Source organism: Bemisia tabaci, chromosome 6 (genome assembly GCF_918797505.1).
Source record: "Bemisia tabaci chromosome 6, PGI_BMITA_v3".
Classification (NCBI taxonomy): Eukaryota; Metazoa; Arthropoda; class Insecta; order Hemiptera; family Aleyrodidae; genus Bemisia; species Bemisia tabaci.
Window position 1 is genome coordinate 10,861,050 of NC_092798.1, and position 15,343 is coordinate 10,876,392.

At 38.3% G+C, this 15,343-nt stretch overlaps 2 protein-coding genes across 4 annotated transcripts in view; one reads left to right on the forward strand and one right to left on the reverse strand.

Annotated features, from left to right (window-relative positions):
* LOC140224853 (uncharacterized) overlaps window positions 1–15,343 on the reverse strand; it is a 212,929-nt gene that overhangs the window by 80,280 nt on the left and 117,306 nt on the right. The window lies entirely within an intron of this gene.
* The window catches only part of LOC109038595 (uncharacterized), a 34,243-nt gene continuing 25,621 nt past the window's right edge, over window positions 6,722–15,343 (forward strand). Inside the window, exons 1-3 of the mRNA XM_072301470.1 lie at window positions 6,722–6,911; window positions 13,949–14,055; window positions 15,191–15,281. Coding sequence (XP_072157571.1) covers window positions 6,737–6,911; window positions 13,949–14,055; window positions 15,191–15,281 — 373 coding nt within the window. The 5' untranslated portion in view covers window positions 6,722–6,736. The remainder of the gene's footprint in view (window positions 6,912–13,948; window positions 14,056–15,190; window positions 15,282–15,343) is intronic.

A 15,343-nucleotide genomic window follows, 5' to 3' on the forward strand; every position in this document is an offset into this window, starting at 1 on the left:
GGATACTTCACGCATGGCGCAATGCTTGAAGTATCCCCTTAGGTTTGTAGGCGTCGCCTGCCTTGCCGCAGTGTGCCATGGCGAGGCGCCTGCCTCGAGCAACTATTTCCTAATAGAGGTGTTGTACAGTATCATGCGAAATTGAAGGCACCCCAGAATATTAAGAATGACAGGTATCTTTTAAGAGTACGGAGTTTTCCTCGGAAAATAAATCAATACTTTGCGGCACAAAGAGAGCGGTAGTCCAAAAACTCACTAAGTCCTAGCATCCGTATTTAATGACGTTTAGCATAATTCTTGAATATCGTTAGAGAAAAAATATGACTCGATTTAGGCAGAAACATTCTTAAGTATCACATCAAGAAGATTTTTTTTGAATTAAGAATAAAATCGCTTAATATGCACTTTAGAGGCACATACAAGGCAAGGAGGGTGCGGTGTGTTTTTTGGTCTGATGAGGGACTATGGTTATCTGCAAGTGAGCTCCCCCAGAAATTGTGCCCCTTTCTGAGTAGAATAATTGTGGCTAACCGTAACCGTATGATTACATCTGTAGATGTACCTGTAATAACATGTTTGTGGTGAAACTACCAGACCATGTATATTGTTTGCAGTGTTTAAAAATTCCCGCTCCCAATTTATTTTTATGGAGGCGAACAAACCAATATCATTCCTTGAAGTTTTTACAGGTTTTTCTTCCCACGGAGAAGAAAAATCACGGAAGAATTCAAGTGTTGGCATTGAGTACTTTTCTATTCAAAAAATAAAGAAGGACAGGAAGTCCGAAACGTCGCAAATCGAGATACGTGGTCTGGTAGCCTCACCGTCGATGTATCATTCCTGTGCGAACAGTTAAGTTCAGTGACCTGGCTAAAGGGTTGATTATTGAGCGTCAAGCTGTGATATGTTTTATGCGTGCTTTCAAAAGCTGCATTTTGAAGCATTTTTTCCGATCTAATTAAACCTGCTCTTAATTGAGTCGGTTTGTGCGAAAACGTCCGTTGTCCAGAGACTTGACGTTGTCCGTTGTACAGGGTTTCATAATTGCAACGGTTTCTTTTGTCCCACGACACTGATGAATACGATCGATCTCTTTCGTAAACGTTTAATTATACTTAGGGGATTTTCTTATAAAAATTTTCTACATTCCTAATGTCTCAAACCATCATGTATCTGTACAGAGTTGCCACAAAATAAAGAAAATTAAATTCCCTGACATTTCCCTGATTTCCCTGTCACATTTTGATTAAATTCTCTGACGATTGAGGACATGCCAGATGGTTAAAAAGACATAATTTCAAATATATTTCAGCCAAAATCTATTGTTTGAAATTTAAAACCTTGTCTACAAAACAAATAGAGGTGACTGGACAATTTTTCCCTGACGTTTTCGTCATTTTCCCTGACAATTCCCGGACTTTTTAAAATTCCCTGACATTTCCCGGATTTCCCGGTATACTCTGACTGTGACAACCCTGGATAAGTTACAACGTAATCGTCCACTCAAATAATTCCGAAACACTGTATTGGACATTGGACGTTTTCGCACGAGCCGATCCCAATTATCGGTCCCTTCTTTGCCGGAAATTATAAATTTCAACAATGAAAAGGGATTTTTATTTTGCAAGATGACAATCCTGCCGCTCTCTGGGCGATCCAGCTCATTTTTTCGAGTCCGAGGGAAAGTTAATTAGAAACGACGAGGGAGGTCCGGCATTTTAATTCTTTTGTGCGTCCCTCGTTTTTCATTTTAAAATTCCGTGTAATCACTCGGCACATCTTTTACAATGCTTAAACCGCTCAGCTTTGCTTATTGTCTCACTGCGGATGCGCGCTTGCATAAATTCCATGATCATGGCCGAGATTTCTTCGAAGCTCAGTTGAGCATTGCGAATTGTCCCCTGTGCAGTGCCGTGCTAAGGAAAAACGCCGTATGAAAACTCGAGAGCTGCCAAATTTCCTTCGCTAAAATGTTTATTTTTGCGGAACTTCATGTATATTTTTCCTTGAAATTTTCAGGAACTTCAGGTGAAATTGCGAACAAAAATATCTGAAAAATTGGAAGGAAAATATTCATAAGTTAACTAGGAAGTTCGTGTTTTATTAAAGGAGGTTTGGCAACACCTGAAGGTTCATGCAGCGTTTTTCCTCAGCACGGCAGTACAGTTCTCAAATTAAATTTAAGTTTAAGAATATGGAATTTTTGATATTTGGATTTTTGAGATTTTTGAGATTTTTGAGATTTTTCATTTTTGGATTTTTGGATTTTTTTCTTAGAGTAGTGCTAAGTAGACTAGTGTAGCAGCACAAATAAGTACTAGAGAAGCAGAGGCAAGGCATGAATGATCGATTTTCGATACATCCCCATTTGAAGCTGTGTTGAAGAATCGATCATTATGCGAACATCCTGTGTACCGATCCTTTTCCATAGGTTTAAATGTCAGATCAATCGATAAATCGCAAAGTACGCCACGCTATGAACTTTAAACATCTTTTCCTCGGTTCGATCTTAATGTGACTTGGTTATTTTCTGTTATCGGAAATTTTCTCCGTTGCAAAAATTGCACAGAAGTTAGTTTAGTGAGCATACTTAGCTACCTACAACGTGGAGAAAAATTGCCAAGAATGCGACTTCATAATTTGAATTACGTGATCGATTCAGCCAACGCCGTCACTCCCATGCTTTGACGTCAAGTTTCCGTAGAAGATCCTTAAGAAGACCTGGTTTTTTGCGTTCTGGAAGTGTATAATGGCGGACAATCCATTGATGAGTTGAATTTGGAAATTTGTATACGTTCCTAACTCACTGGAAAAAAAACACATTGGATCTAGAGTCCAGACTCTTAAAAACATCGACAAGAAAAAATACTCTTGATTCCATCGGATTTTTGCTTAAATCGAGAACCAAGCCTCTTAATTTGAGCGGATTTCCTTTCGATGTAAGCAAAAATCTGATTGAATCAAGAGTATTTTTTCTTGTCAATGTTTTCAAGAGTCTGGACTCTAGATCCAATGTGTTTTTTTTTCCAGTGCTTGTTGTATGTGAAATTTCGACAAGGAAACATGCATTCAGGTTCTTGTTATGTTTAGGGATCCCTATTCCCACATTGTGTAATTTAATGAAAAGTACAATGTGTCGAGTAAGTTACGTTATTTAATTATGCATGGCTAAAAAAAAACTCTCTTTTCGGTTGCAATCTTTACAACATTCACACCGTCCTCTAACCATTAAAAAAGCTATACCAATGCGCTTGAAGATCTCAAGATACTGCCAAAAACCATTTGCATAATTCGTTGCTCCTTGCCGTAAGGACGCACCTCTGTTCCTGCGTATGAGCCCCGAAAAGTATAGAGTTGTGCGGGTAGCAGGGCTCACGTGGTGACTGGGGTACTTTCGCCCTGTCGTTAGGGAAACAAGGAATTACAGGCCGGGGAGGAGAAATGCATACCAATAGGTTGATTATCAAAATTTCGTCCTTCACAGGGTCTACGGTATAAGGAAGCGGAAATGGGTAGATGTCATTGGCAGGTTGGATCACGTAATCCATTTTGTGGATTTGGTAATGAACATCTTGAATTCACCCCTAAAACCAGGAATCCGACCTCAAAATTGTAATTACGTGATTGAATCAGCCCATGGGTCACTTCTCACTTCATTTCAGCTCATTGTTAAATCCAACTGTATTCTGATCTTCTTTCCTTTTCAATTATCAAATCACCCGCAAAATGATTTACTGTGACTGTGAGTTCTTTTAATTTATTTTTTCGGAAGAGGGGTCCAAACCCCGTTGTCTGTTATACAGGGTGCCTCCAAATTTCCTTGCCCCCTCTTGGAATGTTTCCTAACTGAGCTTTTGTGATGGCACTTGGAGGATGTTTTTGGGACAAAGAGGACTACTTTTTGGCACATCCAAAATTGTAATCTCTGTTGGAAACCCCTTTTCCTTAGCGCAGAAGATAGAGGACTCTATTCGCGGAGATCCCTCGATTTTCCACGGCAAAAAAAGAGATAGGGGTTGTTGGATGATAAGGGCATCTTCGATTAATAAATTGTGGTGGTACCCCAATGAAGTCGGTTAAAAAATCAAATGTTGCGGTACTACCCCAATGAATTAGAAATGCTCATGTCATCCAAAAAATTGGGGTAGTGCCACAAATTTAGAGGATAACCCCAATTTTTTTTCTTTCGTGCCTAAAGGACTTCAACTTCAAGTAATTTTGAAACAAATTTGAGAAAAAAGACGTTAACTTAATTTTTGAAAACAAAGTCTTTCCAACCTTAAACTCTCTTGGTGAACAAATTCCTTAGCGCTGAAGACAAGAAGCTCTAGAAACCCTTCAAGCGCCGAAAGGAGGCTAACTCAAAGCCATTAGCGAAAGATCGATTTTCGATGTTTCCCCATTAGAAGCTATAGTAAAGAATCGATTATTAAGGTGTTCATCGTGAACACCCTGTTTATCGATCCCTTTCCATAGGTTTAAATGGCAGATCAATCGATACATCGCAAAGCACACCACGCCGACTTCGACGCTGGCGACCGCTACCCTTGCGCGAAAATCGACACCCCAAAGCAGCCCACTCGGGAGCCGGGTTAAAATTAGCGAAGTCCGCAGCGGCAGCGGCATGGCATTACTTCTAGTTATTTTCACCCCCACCCCGTCATCCCCATCGCCACCCCCGCCCGCTCGACGCCGCGCCTCCGAACCGGAAAGCAAGCTGCAAGTAATTCCGTTCTTGTCGAACATTCATTTCAATGAGTGCAATTCCGGGGCGCAGATAAGCGAGCGCCGGACAAGGATTGACAGACCCCGGCGTTGCGATAGGTAAGGGATGCGCCCCCCCCTTTCGCCCCGCGGGGGCTGTTATCGTGAACCGGGGGGAGCGCGTTCGTCTCGTTGTTGACAAAGCGCTATGACGTCAGCCCGCGGCCGGGATGTTGGCCGCCCGCCAGATCGCTCCAGATCCACAGACCCACTGAACCCGACCGCTTGCACCCCCCGCCCCGCGGAAGGGGCGAGTTGGCCTGCCCCGCGTCGGTATGCAATTTTCGTATCAGCCGGCCGAGCGCTCGCCTCCCGTCTCCGGGCGGCTCTTATCGGATCCATGATCTTGAATTCGTTGCGCTCTTTTCAATCTACTTCTCCGGTCCCCGCTCGTGTTGCTCGGCGTCCCGGTAATCCGCCGTAAAAACGCCCTATGAATATCCAGACGTTGCCAAATCTCCTCTGATAAAATACGAATCCACCCGAAAATTGCCGGAAGAAAAACTCCGTACTTACACTGAAAGAAAAGTATGGTAACATCCACTATAAGTCTACTTGGTTTTTTACTCAGTGATACTATTTAGTGAAAATAAGCAGATTTACTATCGTAAATCTCGGTAGTAATCTACGGTAGACCTCTCGTGATACTTACCATAATACAGAGTATTTATGAAATCGTTCATTAGTAACACCATTTTGAAATATGATTGTGGAGAAAAGGGTAAAATATGTGCTTGTTATGATAAGCACATATTTTATTAAATAAATAAATAAGTGAATACACATATAACACCTTGGCTACTCTTTTCTCTACAATCATATAATATGTATGGTAAATGCTACCATATGGTATGGTGTTTATACCATACTCGTATCACTGTGTCTAAGTACGGTAAAATTTACCATTTTTTCGAATATTTTAACAGTAAGGGTTGCCACAGAATTTAGAAAATGAAATTCCCTAACATTGCCCTGATTTCTCTGTCATATTTTGGTGGAATTCCCCGACAATGGAGGATATGCCAGACGCTTAAAAAGTCATGATTTAAAATGGTTTTTGGGCAAAACTTGTTTGAAACGTCAAGCCTATTATAAGAAGGAAATAAGAGCGATTAAACAATTTTTCCCTGACATTTTTGCCATTTTCCTTGACATGTCCGGGTTCTCTCTGACTTTTTAACATTACCTGATGTATACCGATGTTTCCGGTATTTCCTGACAGTTCAACCCTGAAAATCCCCCCGAAGGAATAATATTTTTTAAGACAGCCAGCTACATTTTGCATTAAAATTTTCAGATAATTTCGATTGAAATGCGATCGAAATTCTCTAAAAATTGGGAGAAATATATTTACAGGGTGAAAATATGCATTTTATCACGGTAGATTTGGACTGCATTTTGCAATTCGATGGTACAACATCCGGCTCAGTTTAGAAACGACGTATCGACCATTAGTTTCCCTATGCACATGCATGTTTTCATAGTTGGGCTATAAATGGTGGCTCTTACTTTCAAAATACGGTCCATTTAGCAATGGCTGATGGCACATACGGTGCTCTTTCTTATCACAGGTGTACGGTTATTTCAATTTTCCAGAAATTTAATTTTCAATTCAATCCAGTGTCTGAAAACTTCATAAAAAAATCGTCGTTTTCTTGACGAAAATCGTAACTACGTATCAATGTTCCACTCAAAAATCGTACTTTTGTTATGAAACTATGCGCATTTTTTTAAACACTTCACTCATTTCATTTAATTAGAAGCATACATCACACTGTTGTAAAAACTTAAATTTTTTACTCATCTTTGCAACTTTGAAATGGAGTTACGTTCCCTCAACTGGGCGTATTTCTATCAAACGGAACTATGTGCATTAGGACATGAGCCCTGAGACCCATAAGAATACATGCATAACACGGTTCACGTCATAATGCACATATTTCCGTTTGACAGAATTACGTCCAACTGCGCTATGACTAACAATAAATGCTCATGGTTTTGCTCAAGAATAAATAGTTTATCGGAGGAGATTTGGCATGATACGAATGTTCATACGGCCCTCTCCCTTGGTACGACAGTAATATCGCATCGCGCCTGGGATGTTCGACTCGCCTATCGCGAAGTTTCCTGCTCGAAGAGAACGAGACGTAAGACGCCATGCTCATATTACTATTGCACGAATTTCTTTTTTTGTGAAATTAGGGTGATTCGATGGACGCCATATTTGGTGTCAGAATGACATAGGATGCATCGCATCGATTGGTTAAATTTCTTCAGCTACTCGTCATTTTTCTCGAATTTTGAGATCGCGATTCTGTTGTCAGGAGACTAAAAAATTCAAGTTATTCCCCAGTTATTCCAAGTTATTCAAGTTAAGAGGGAGTAGCGTAAATTATGGTGAGTCTGAGGTTCATAATCTCGCAAATGGCATGAATTAATTGATAGATGACAAATCATGAGTTTCATTTCGCATATGTCAAAATTTTGATTCACAGAAATTAATTTCACTCCACAAATTCCTAAAATTCGGATTATTTTCATGCCGCCAAGGGTATTTTTGAAAAACAGTGGTGGATAATAAGTCTGTCACAAATAACAAAGAATCATCAGGGCAGAAAAATTATGGATTCGCGTTAATTATTATTTTTTTTAAAAAAAGGAATGTAAAATCTACTTTTGAGAAATCAAAGAATAAGAGAATCTGCAATTCGCGGTTGGTACCCCACTCTCTCCCAATGAATATAGTCTCGCTTTAGCTTTTCGCTAGGTGTTACTATACTGGATTGTGGAAATCTCTCCGCGAATTCTCTCTTAATAACTGCACGATGTGAAACTGACAAAATCTGCGCATAAATTAGCAATTTGTAGCTTGAACTGGACATTGATGTGCCATCTCAACGAGTCAAGATCAAGGACAAGTCTCATCAATAATAATTCAACAGCGCGCAACGTAAGTCACTTAAAAGCTGAACGTGTAAAAGACGTCTTGGCTTCGTCGGTAATCAGATGTGTGTCGCATGTATTGTAGCGTTTTCCGACTAAAAATATAGAAAAAGTGAATTGACAAACGTAGGTATAAATATTTGTATTACTTCGTATTTCTATATGTAGGCGGGGTCTTTTGGAGGAGAACCAAATGACACTTGTTGCTACATAATTGCTTTAGAAAACTTTTAGAACAGTCGTATAGATTCTCTTGACATATCTCAAAAATTTGCAAATTCCTTTAAGTTTTCAAGAAATTTGACATAAGTAGTCTCCCATAAAAAATAAGTTTTCAATAACATTAGGCAACTGCCGATGTCACTTGGCTCGCTTTCGAGAAACACCGTCCGTCTTCAATTTCCGAGGTAGGCCAGCAAACATGCGCCATGCAGCAGTAGTATTTGATCGAGGATTTTTGTCTTGTATTGTCTACAAATCTTGCCCGAGAAAAATTATGTTGCCGCTCGACCTAAAAATTTTGTTACCTGCTCTTTTTTCATATCGACATCTTTATCGGGTTTTGATGATAAATGAATGTTATAATAATGCGAATTTTACAGTGATGATAATCCACAAACAACACAAGGCAGTGCCTGACTAGAATATATGCAGGAAGCGCTAAACTTTGTTCGTAACTATAAATGAACGAACTTGACTAGACTCAGTGTAACCGCATTTCACATAGCTTAGTTTTCTTCTTGAATCTTATTTTCTTGGCAAAAAACTGAACGACGCAAAGCTATGATAATTCTTGTAATTTCCCTTTCACTGAAAATTCAAAACCGAATTGAAAGCCTTGTTGCTTGGTTGCCTGTTGAAAAAACGATGATATATTAGGCAAAACTTGATATAGCTGGACTGATTTTGGCCTCCAATTCTATTCTTATTCACACTTCTCATATCGTATGAACATGTTGGATTTGAATGTTAACACACGCCAGTCTCAATATTCATGATTAATATTTAAAAGTAATATTAAAAAATGGAAGAAGATGGCACCTTTCGTAAATACTTAGTGCTCACAGGCACCAGGAAATATCTGTAGGGCTAGCGACAATCTACATTTGACAAGTCTTAGTGAACAACGGACATAATGATAAAATTAAAAAACACACGTGCATTGAATTTATTAGTTCAGGAGGAGGTATTATTTATGATATGCTAGTTATTTTCAAAAGCATGGTCCACAAGAACTCACGATAAATAGTGCCCGGAGGTCACATCTTAACGGGAGAATTGCCACCCTTTAATTACCGTCTTGATAATTATACCATCCGCGTTGAGGCATTGGCGTCATTACAATCACTCCTTAGTCGTTGCCAATATTAAAATAGTTGAGGACCTTTGAATTTCTATTCTCGACCATATTTTTACAAGAGCCAGTGGCGTATTCTGCATGTGCGCAAAAGGAGCAGCGTTATTAAAAAAAATTGAGTGCATTATCATTTGGCCAGAAATTTTCTACATATTATCAATTAGAGACACTTAAAATGCAAAATCAAAGAAATCATCACTTTGAGTTTAACACGATTGACAGTGAGACATGATTTGTACGTAACACAAGATACAAATCCTCGAGACGGCAACTATTACCGCATGAAGGATGCTTCCTGGCCTACTTCAAAGATTGAAGGCAAAATAGCAATCAAGCGTTGGTTCCTTGTCCCCTTCGTGTCAATTCTGGTTCCTTTAAGTTTTCTGCATGTCCAAATATGCTGTTGTCATCAGGGATATGCGAGACAGAGGCAACATTGATGGACCAACGAGTTCTTGACTACTGGCTTGCGAAAAAGTCGACATAAGCGTAACATTCCTTACAGCTACAGCACTCTATCCCAGTTTCATTTCAAACTTTGAAAGAAAATGAAAAAAGACGGGGGAAAAATATAACGTTTTTTAAAAAATCAACATGACAACAGTGGATCAGCTTCGACGCCCACCATACCGCCACGCCACTAGTCGGTGGTTCTCATCGCTGCTCCACTCCCAACAATGAGAAGTTGTCTCGTGCGAACTTTTACAGCGTTGCCACGGAGGACGAGCTCTTCGAAAATTCGGGATTAATAGACGCATTTAACTCTTAACACTAAAAAAACAAGTATGGGAAGAGTGACTTGCCGGCCAAGTTATAGATCATGGAGCCATGAAATATAGTTCGTGGAGCCATGCTTATAGGTTCGCTACCAATTAAGTATGGCTCAGAGAGCCATACTATAGACGTTAATTCACTTTGGTTGGAAATTATGGATCTCCGAGCCATTTTTTATGGGTCTCAGAGTCATACCTTTTTTTGAGTGTACCTAACTGCACTTCATAATACTTAGTTTCCTCCATTTTTTTTTTTTTTAACCAAGCTGTGCGACATGATTTTTGAAACTTTCCATGGATTTTCCTTAGACCATAAAAAGTATACTCATAAAATGTGAAGGGAAAATTTTGCTTGGAATTTTTTTTTAATTTTTATTTTAAAGGAGGTAAAAAAGGTGAAAAACACGTGACATTCAATGCATGAATAATGCTGTCTGTTTCTTATTCAAAAGTCACTACAATTTTATTTTTGCATTTTTGTATTTTTGAAATTTTGTTATTGTTGCAATTGTTGCATATAGGTCACTTCAATTTTTTTTTAGGTTTTGTTGACCTCTTTATACGTACAAAGTGGTATTAGATTGAAAAGTCAGTTTTAACACTAAGTAGTTAAAGTGAGTCAGTCTGACGTCAGACTATGTTTCATAAACTACCCTGAGTCAGACTGATTCAGGTTGATGTCATCCTGAATCAGTCTGACTCCCTTTCACTGAGGCCATACTAATACTAAAGCGGGGTCGCTAAAATCGTTATTCTTATTTTTTTCATTTTTATTTAAATCAATTCTGTTATTATGTTAGCACGCTATTATTATGATAATCACAACATCAGTTTCATACTAAATAATTAAAACTGTGCCAGTGCACCATCCTGCCTTTACAAAAAAAAAAAACAATAGTCTACAGCATATTAAATTTACCATGCCCACATTTGAATAAGCTCTCTTTTAACTTCTCTCTCTTGTATTTTAATGAGTATATGATGCTTTCTTAAATAAAAATTTAATTGGAATTTTTACGGACCAATCCCAGTAAACGTATTAAATTAAATTTCAGATTACAATTAAAGTTAATGGATCAGTGAGTCAGTACGTTGATGTAAAAATCGTTTTTGGTTTCATCATAGTTTCAACAGGATTTTATTAGAACTATACGCTATTCTTCTCTCCACGTCGAGAGCATATTAAAATCATAGAACCCTAGATTTTCAGTTTTTAATATCATAACTGGTCTGAAACTGCCTAAAATGCCAAAAGCAAAATGAAGAATGATACTGTTCAAGGTTTTCAAGGTTACTTTGACCTGGCAACAGCGAGATTGAGCAAGAAATCATCATCTGCAGCACTTAATGATTCATTCACCAAACCAGTCTTACATATTCTGTGCGTCTCATGCACGCGTTCCGCACCCCAAGTAGCAGTGATCGCGATAAATTGCGATTTAATTGGAGAATGTATCGCGATTTTATCGACGTCGCGATTTATTGCAATATTATCGGGAGAAAAATCGCGATAAATTGCAACAAAATCGCGATATTATCGAACGCGATTTTATAGAGATAAAATTGCAATAAATTGCAATTTTTCATTAACGCATGAATGACGCATATGAAAGATGTTTCTATTCCGCCGCCGCCGTTTTTACCGAGATCCGTTGGTAACTTAACCATCTCATTTTTTTTTATCAATTATTAGTATAATGTTACAAAGACAGACTGGTAAGCTTACCTGAAAACCGGTATTTTTACTGATTTTTTCAGGTAAGAATACCACTTTTATTGGTAATCAATCCCCGGTAACTTTACCATTTTATCTCGGTAATTCTACCACAGTCGATAAAAACTATTGGCGTTTTTCCCAAGGTCCATCGGTAACTTTGCCATCTCACTATTATTGGTAATTTTACAGAGACAGAATGATGACATTACCAATAGAACCTTATTTTACCAACCGTATTTCAAGGTATGAAATAAAATACAGAGGAGGGAAAATTAAAAAAAAAAAAAAAAAAAAAAAAAAAAAAAATTCCAATGAAAAATCGGTGTCAGTCAACGCAAAGACATAAGTTGTGAGGTTGCGAAGCGCCGATCCATGTATAAGAGGCTTCAATTCGCACACGCAAGTCATATAGCGGTCATAGCATAGTGACAATGTGCTGGCCTTCCACCGTAGCGATTGGGGTTCGAATCCCCGCGGAGGCTCCGGGGATTTTACGCTCGTCTTCGTCAAAGGACCTGACGGCTGAACCTAACGGCAATCGGCTGACAACTTTAACCCCTTTTTTTTTGGCGATTTTATCAATCACTAGGATCATCAACATCTGAGCGATCATCCTCGATCTTATCGCGATAAAATCGCAATTTTTTCGGGCCGATAAAATCGCAATAAAATCGCGAAAAGATCGAGGATAATCGCTCAAATGTTGATGATCCTAGCGATTTTATCGCCGATAAAATCGAGGATAATCGCGACTTTATCGGCGATAAAATCGCGATTTTTCCGTTGAAAAATGCTACTTGGGACGATTCACCGGGTCTTTAAACGCGTTTGATGTTTTTCGTGTTTAAAAAGTGATTTAATTTATAACATGAGCAAGGACTTATTTACGCAAATTGTTAAATCCCTAACGGTCTAATTTCTTAAATTTGCGATTGTGCTGTGCATAAAAATGCTTTTAATTCCACTATTGACGTTCGTATTCGGTTATGTCCTGTATGCATTAACAAAATTAAGGCTCCGATATTATAGACGGTATGGAATGTTGGAAAAAATACCTGGTCCACCAATGGAAAGCAGGATATTAGGACACACCTCGCTGATGAGTCTCACACCCGAAAGTGAGTATTAACGTAATTTCGTCGTCTCTCGGACGAAAGAACGAAACTCCATTCCAAGGTTGCAAAATTGACTCAAACAACTCAATATTTAACAAGAATAGACCTGTGCAATTTTTGTCGAAAATTAGTTTGATTTTCGCATAAAATCAGAGGAAAAATCGGTGAATTTTTCAGTCAGAAATTCCCAAAATTCTCTTGGTAAAAATGCAATCGGCGCGAGGAAATTTGGCAACATTGAAATGCAGTTACGTTCCTTCGTTCCGGAAACGACGATTTATGCACCTGATTCGAGCTGCAGCCCGGCGTTAAACATGAAAAAAAAATGCATAAAACCCAAAAATTTGTGGCTAAAATACTGAAATAATGTTATTTAAGTAAAGAGATTCCTGAACGTGGTCTTCATGCTTAATTAGGTATATTGAAGCAACATTTATAGAGAAGAGTTGAGATACTCTTAATCCTGAACTTTACTTATGTGCCAAACTCTTGCTGAAGTTATGATACATCATCATTTACGATCAGAATTAAGGTTAGGTCATGCGAAACGTGCGCTGTAGTGACTTTATATCATTGAAAATGCACATAAGTCTTGAATATCCTCATTGTGCTCTCTCCAAATAGACTCAAAATGATTTTATTTTCCTTTTTTTCTCAAATTTCAATACCTTCCGGAAGCACATACTTTAGCCCTCTCGAATGATAATGATTTCAATAAGTTGTACTGTGGTTCAATGTGGTAATCTGGTTCTCTACGTAATATTTCAGCTAGGTTGTTGATGCACCGATTTCAATTCATTCTTCAGACATAACACGGCGACAATTGCCACGGAAGATGCTTGTAGCCGCCTTAGAAGCAAGCTTTTTCTATCAAATGATGCTTTGAATGTACATACATTTTCAGAATTTTTCCCTCTTGCCATCGAAGATAGACATAATAGGAATGCTCTCAACACAAAATGCTGATAGTATTTTGAGAGGGGGTGAAAGGCAAAGTCGTCGTAGCGTACTTGAAATACTCATTATGTAACATTGTTAAAACAAAAATATTTTTTTGACACAGTTGGGATGAAATATGCTTAATTTAGAAGTTATTCGTCGATCGACAAGGATTCATACATTTGCAATGTTATTTATTGAATTTCAACTCAATTATTTGTGACGATCCTCAATATACACGTTTTGCCATTGAAAACTATACTTCGTATCCATTTCATACTTTTTATTTTTTTTAAAAAAGAAAATATTTAATAATTAATTTTAACCTAATGTCCTTCAGCGCGCCTTGATTTTGTTAGCCGATTATCCAAGGAATATGGTGGTATATCTCGACTTTGGATGTTTTGGCTACCGGAGGTCCTGATATCTGATGCTGATTACGCAGAGGTTTGTCACAGATCTTTCGAATACCTTACAACTTTACATTTTTTGCAATCCACTCATAGTGTGTGTTTTTTTTTTCTTTTTCTTTTTTTAAATTACTTATTTTTCAAAAGGGCCGTGTGGTACTATACCATGAAACGTGTTCCAATTCACGCAATTTTGTTTTAAATCTTGAGCCGACCGAACGGAAACCAATTCGGAGTATTTATCCTTAGAAACAAAGCTGATGAAGGCTTCTGTAAAATCTGCATGGAGCCAATCATTGGAAAATCGCGATGGGCATATTTGAGCAGGACTAAAAAATTTTTCTTGGCCTTGAATAAGCGAGAGAAATTAGTTGAAAAAATTACCTGTGCACCAGACTCTCATCAGTCACACTCCTCTGTAGTAGATTTTTACTTCTTCTACCCTTATAACGATTTCAATCCCCTGCCGCAAAAAGTGCACCGATTTCTGATTGGTCTATCAATTGGAGGCTTTCGAGTAGCCCTAAGAGCTTATAGAATAATAGAGGATTTACAGATAATAGAGTATAGGATTAATCAAGTTATTTAAAGTCAACTCACAGTACTTTCGCTCGAGAATGGTACTTTTGGAGAGTGCGGTGCATGATAACTTACCTGAAAAGAGAAAAGAAAAAACAAAAGTCAGTCAAATAGCCTATGGAGGAAAACCTCAACATAAATCGAAGCGTTGGGCGTAGAAAGGACATTTCTTGGTTGCGGAGTTTCAAAATCTCCAGTAATGTTTCATCAACTATAATTAAAGCAAATGTATTTTACAAAATATTCTTTATGATTTTAGAATGCTGAAAACGGAACAATTTCAGAAAATTTACCCGATCGTTTCCTCTCTAGAGCATAAAGAGGTGAAGGTACTGGACCAAAGCAACCGAGAGATGCCTTTTTTGTACCCAACGCCTTAATATGACTTATACATAAAATTGACCACTGTAAAGTCTCATTGATTCGAACAATCTGATAGGATCCGCAGGGACCTCTGCAAATGTTTTCATAACCGAAAAATGGAGTGCTAATCCAATCTTACTTCATAGATAGTTGTTAGAACTCGTGTGTTTTTAGTGTTCTGTGTGATAATGGAGATATGTATGTATCAAGTTACACTTTTTTCTCCTCAGGTATACTTCCATGCCAAAAGTCTGGAGGAGAAATCCCATTTTTATGCGCAGCTTCACGACTGGCTGGGCAACGGGTTGCTTACAAGTGGAGGTAAGTGCGATACTGCGCGTGCTAGGGAAAAACGCCGTACGAACAATTGAACACTCAAATGT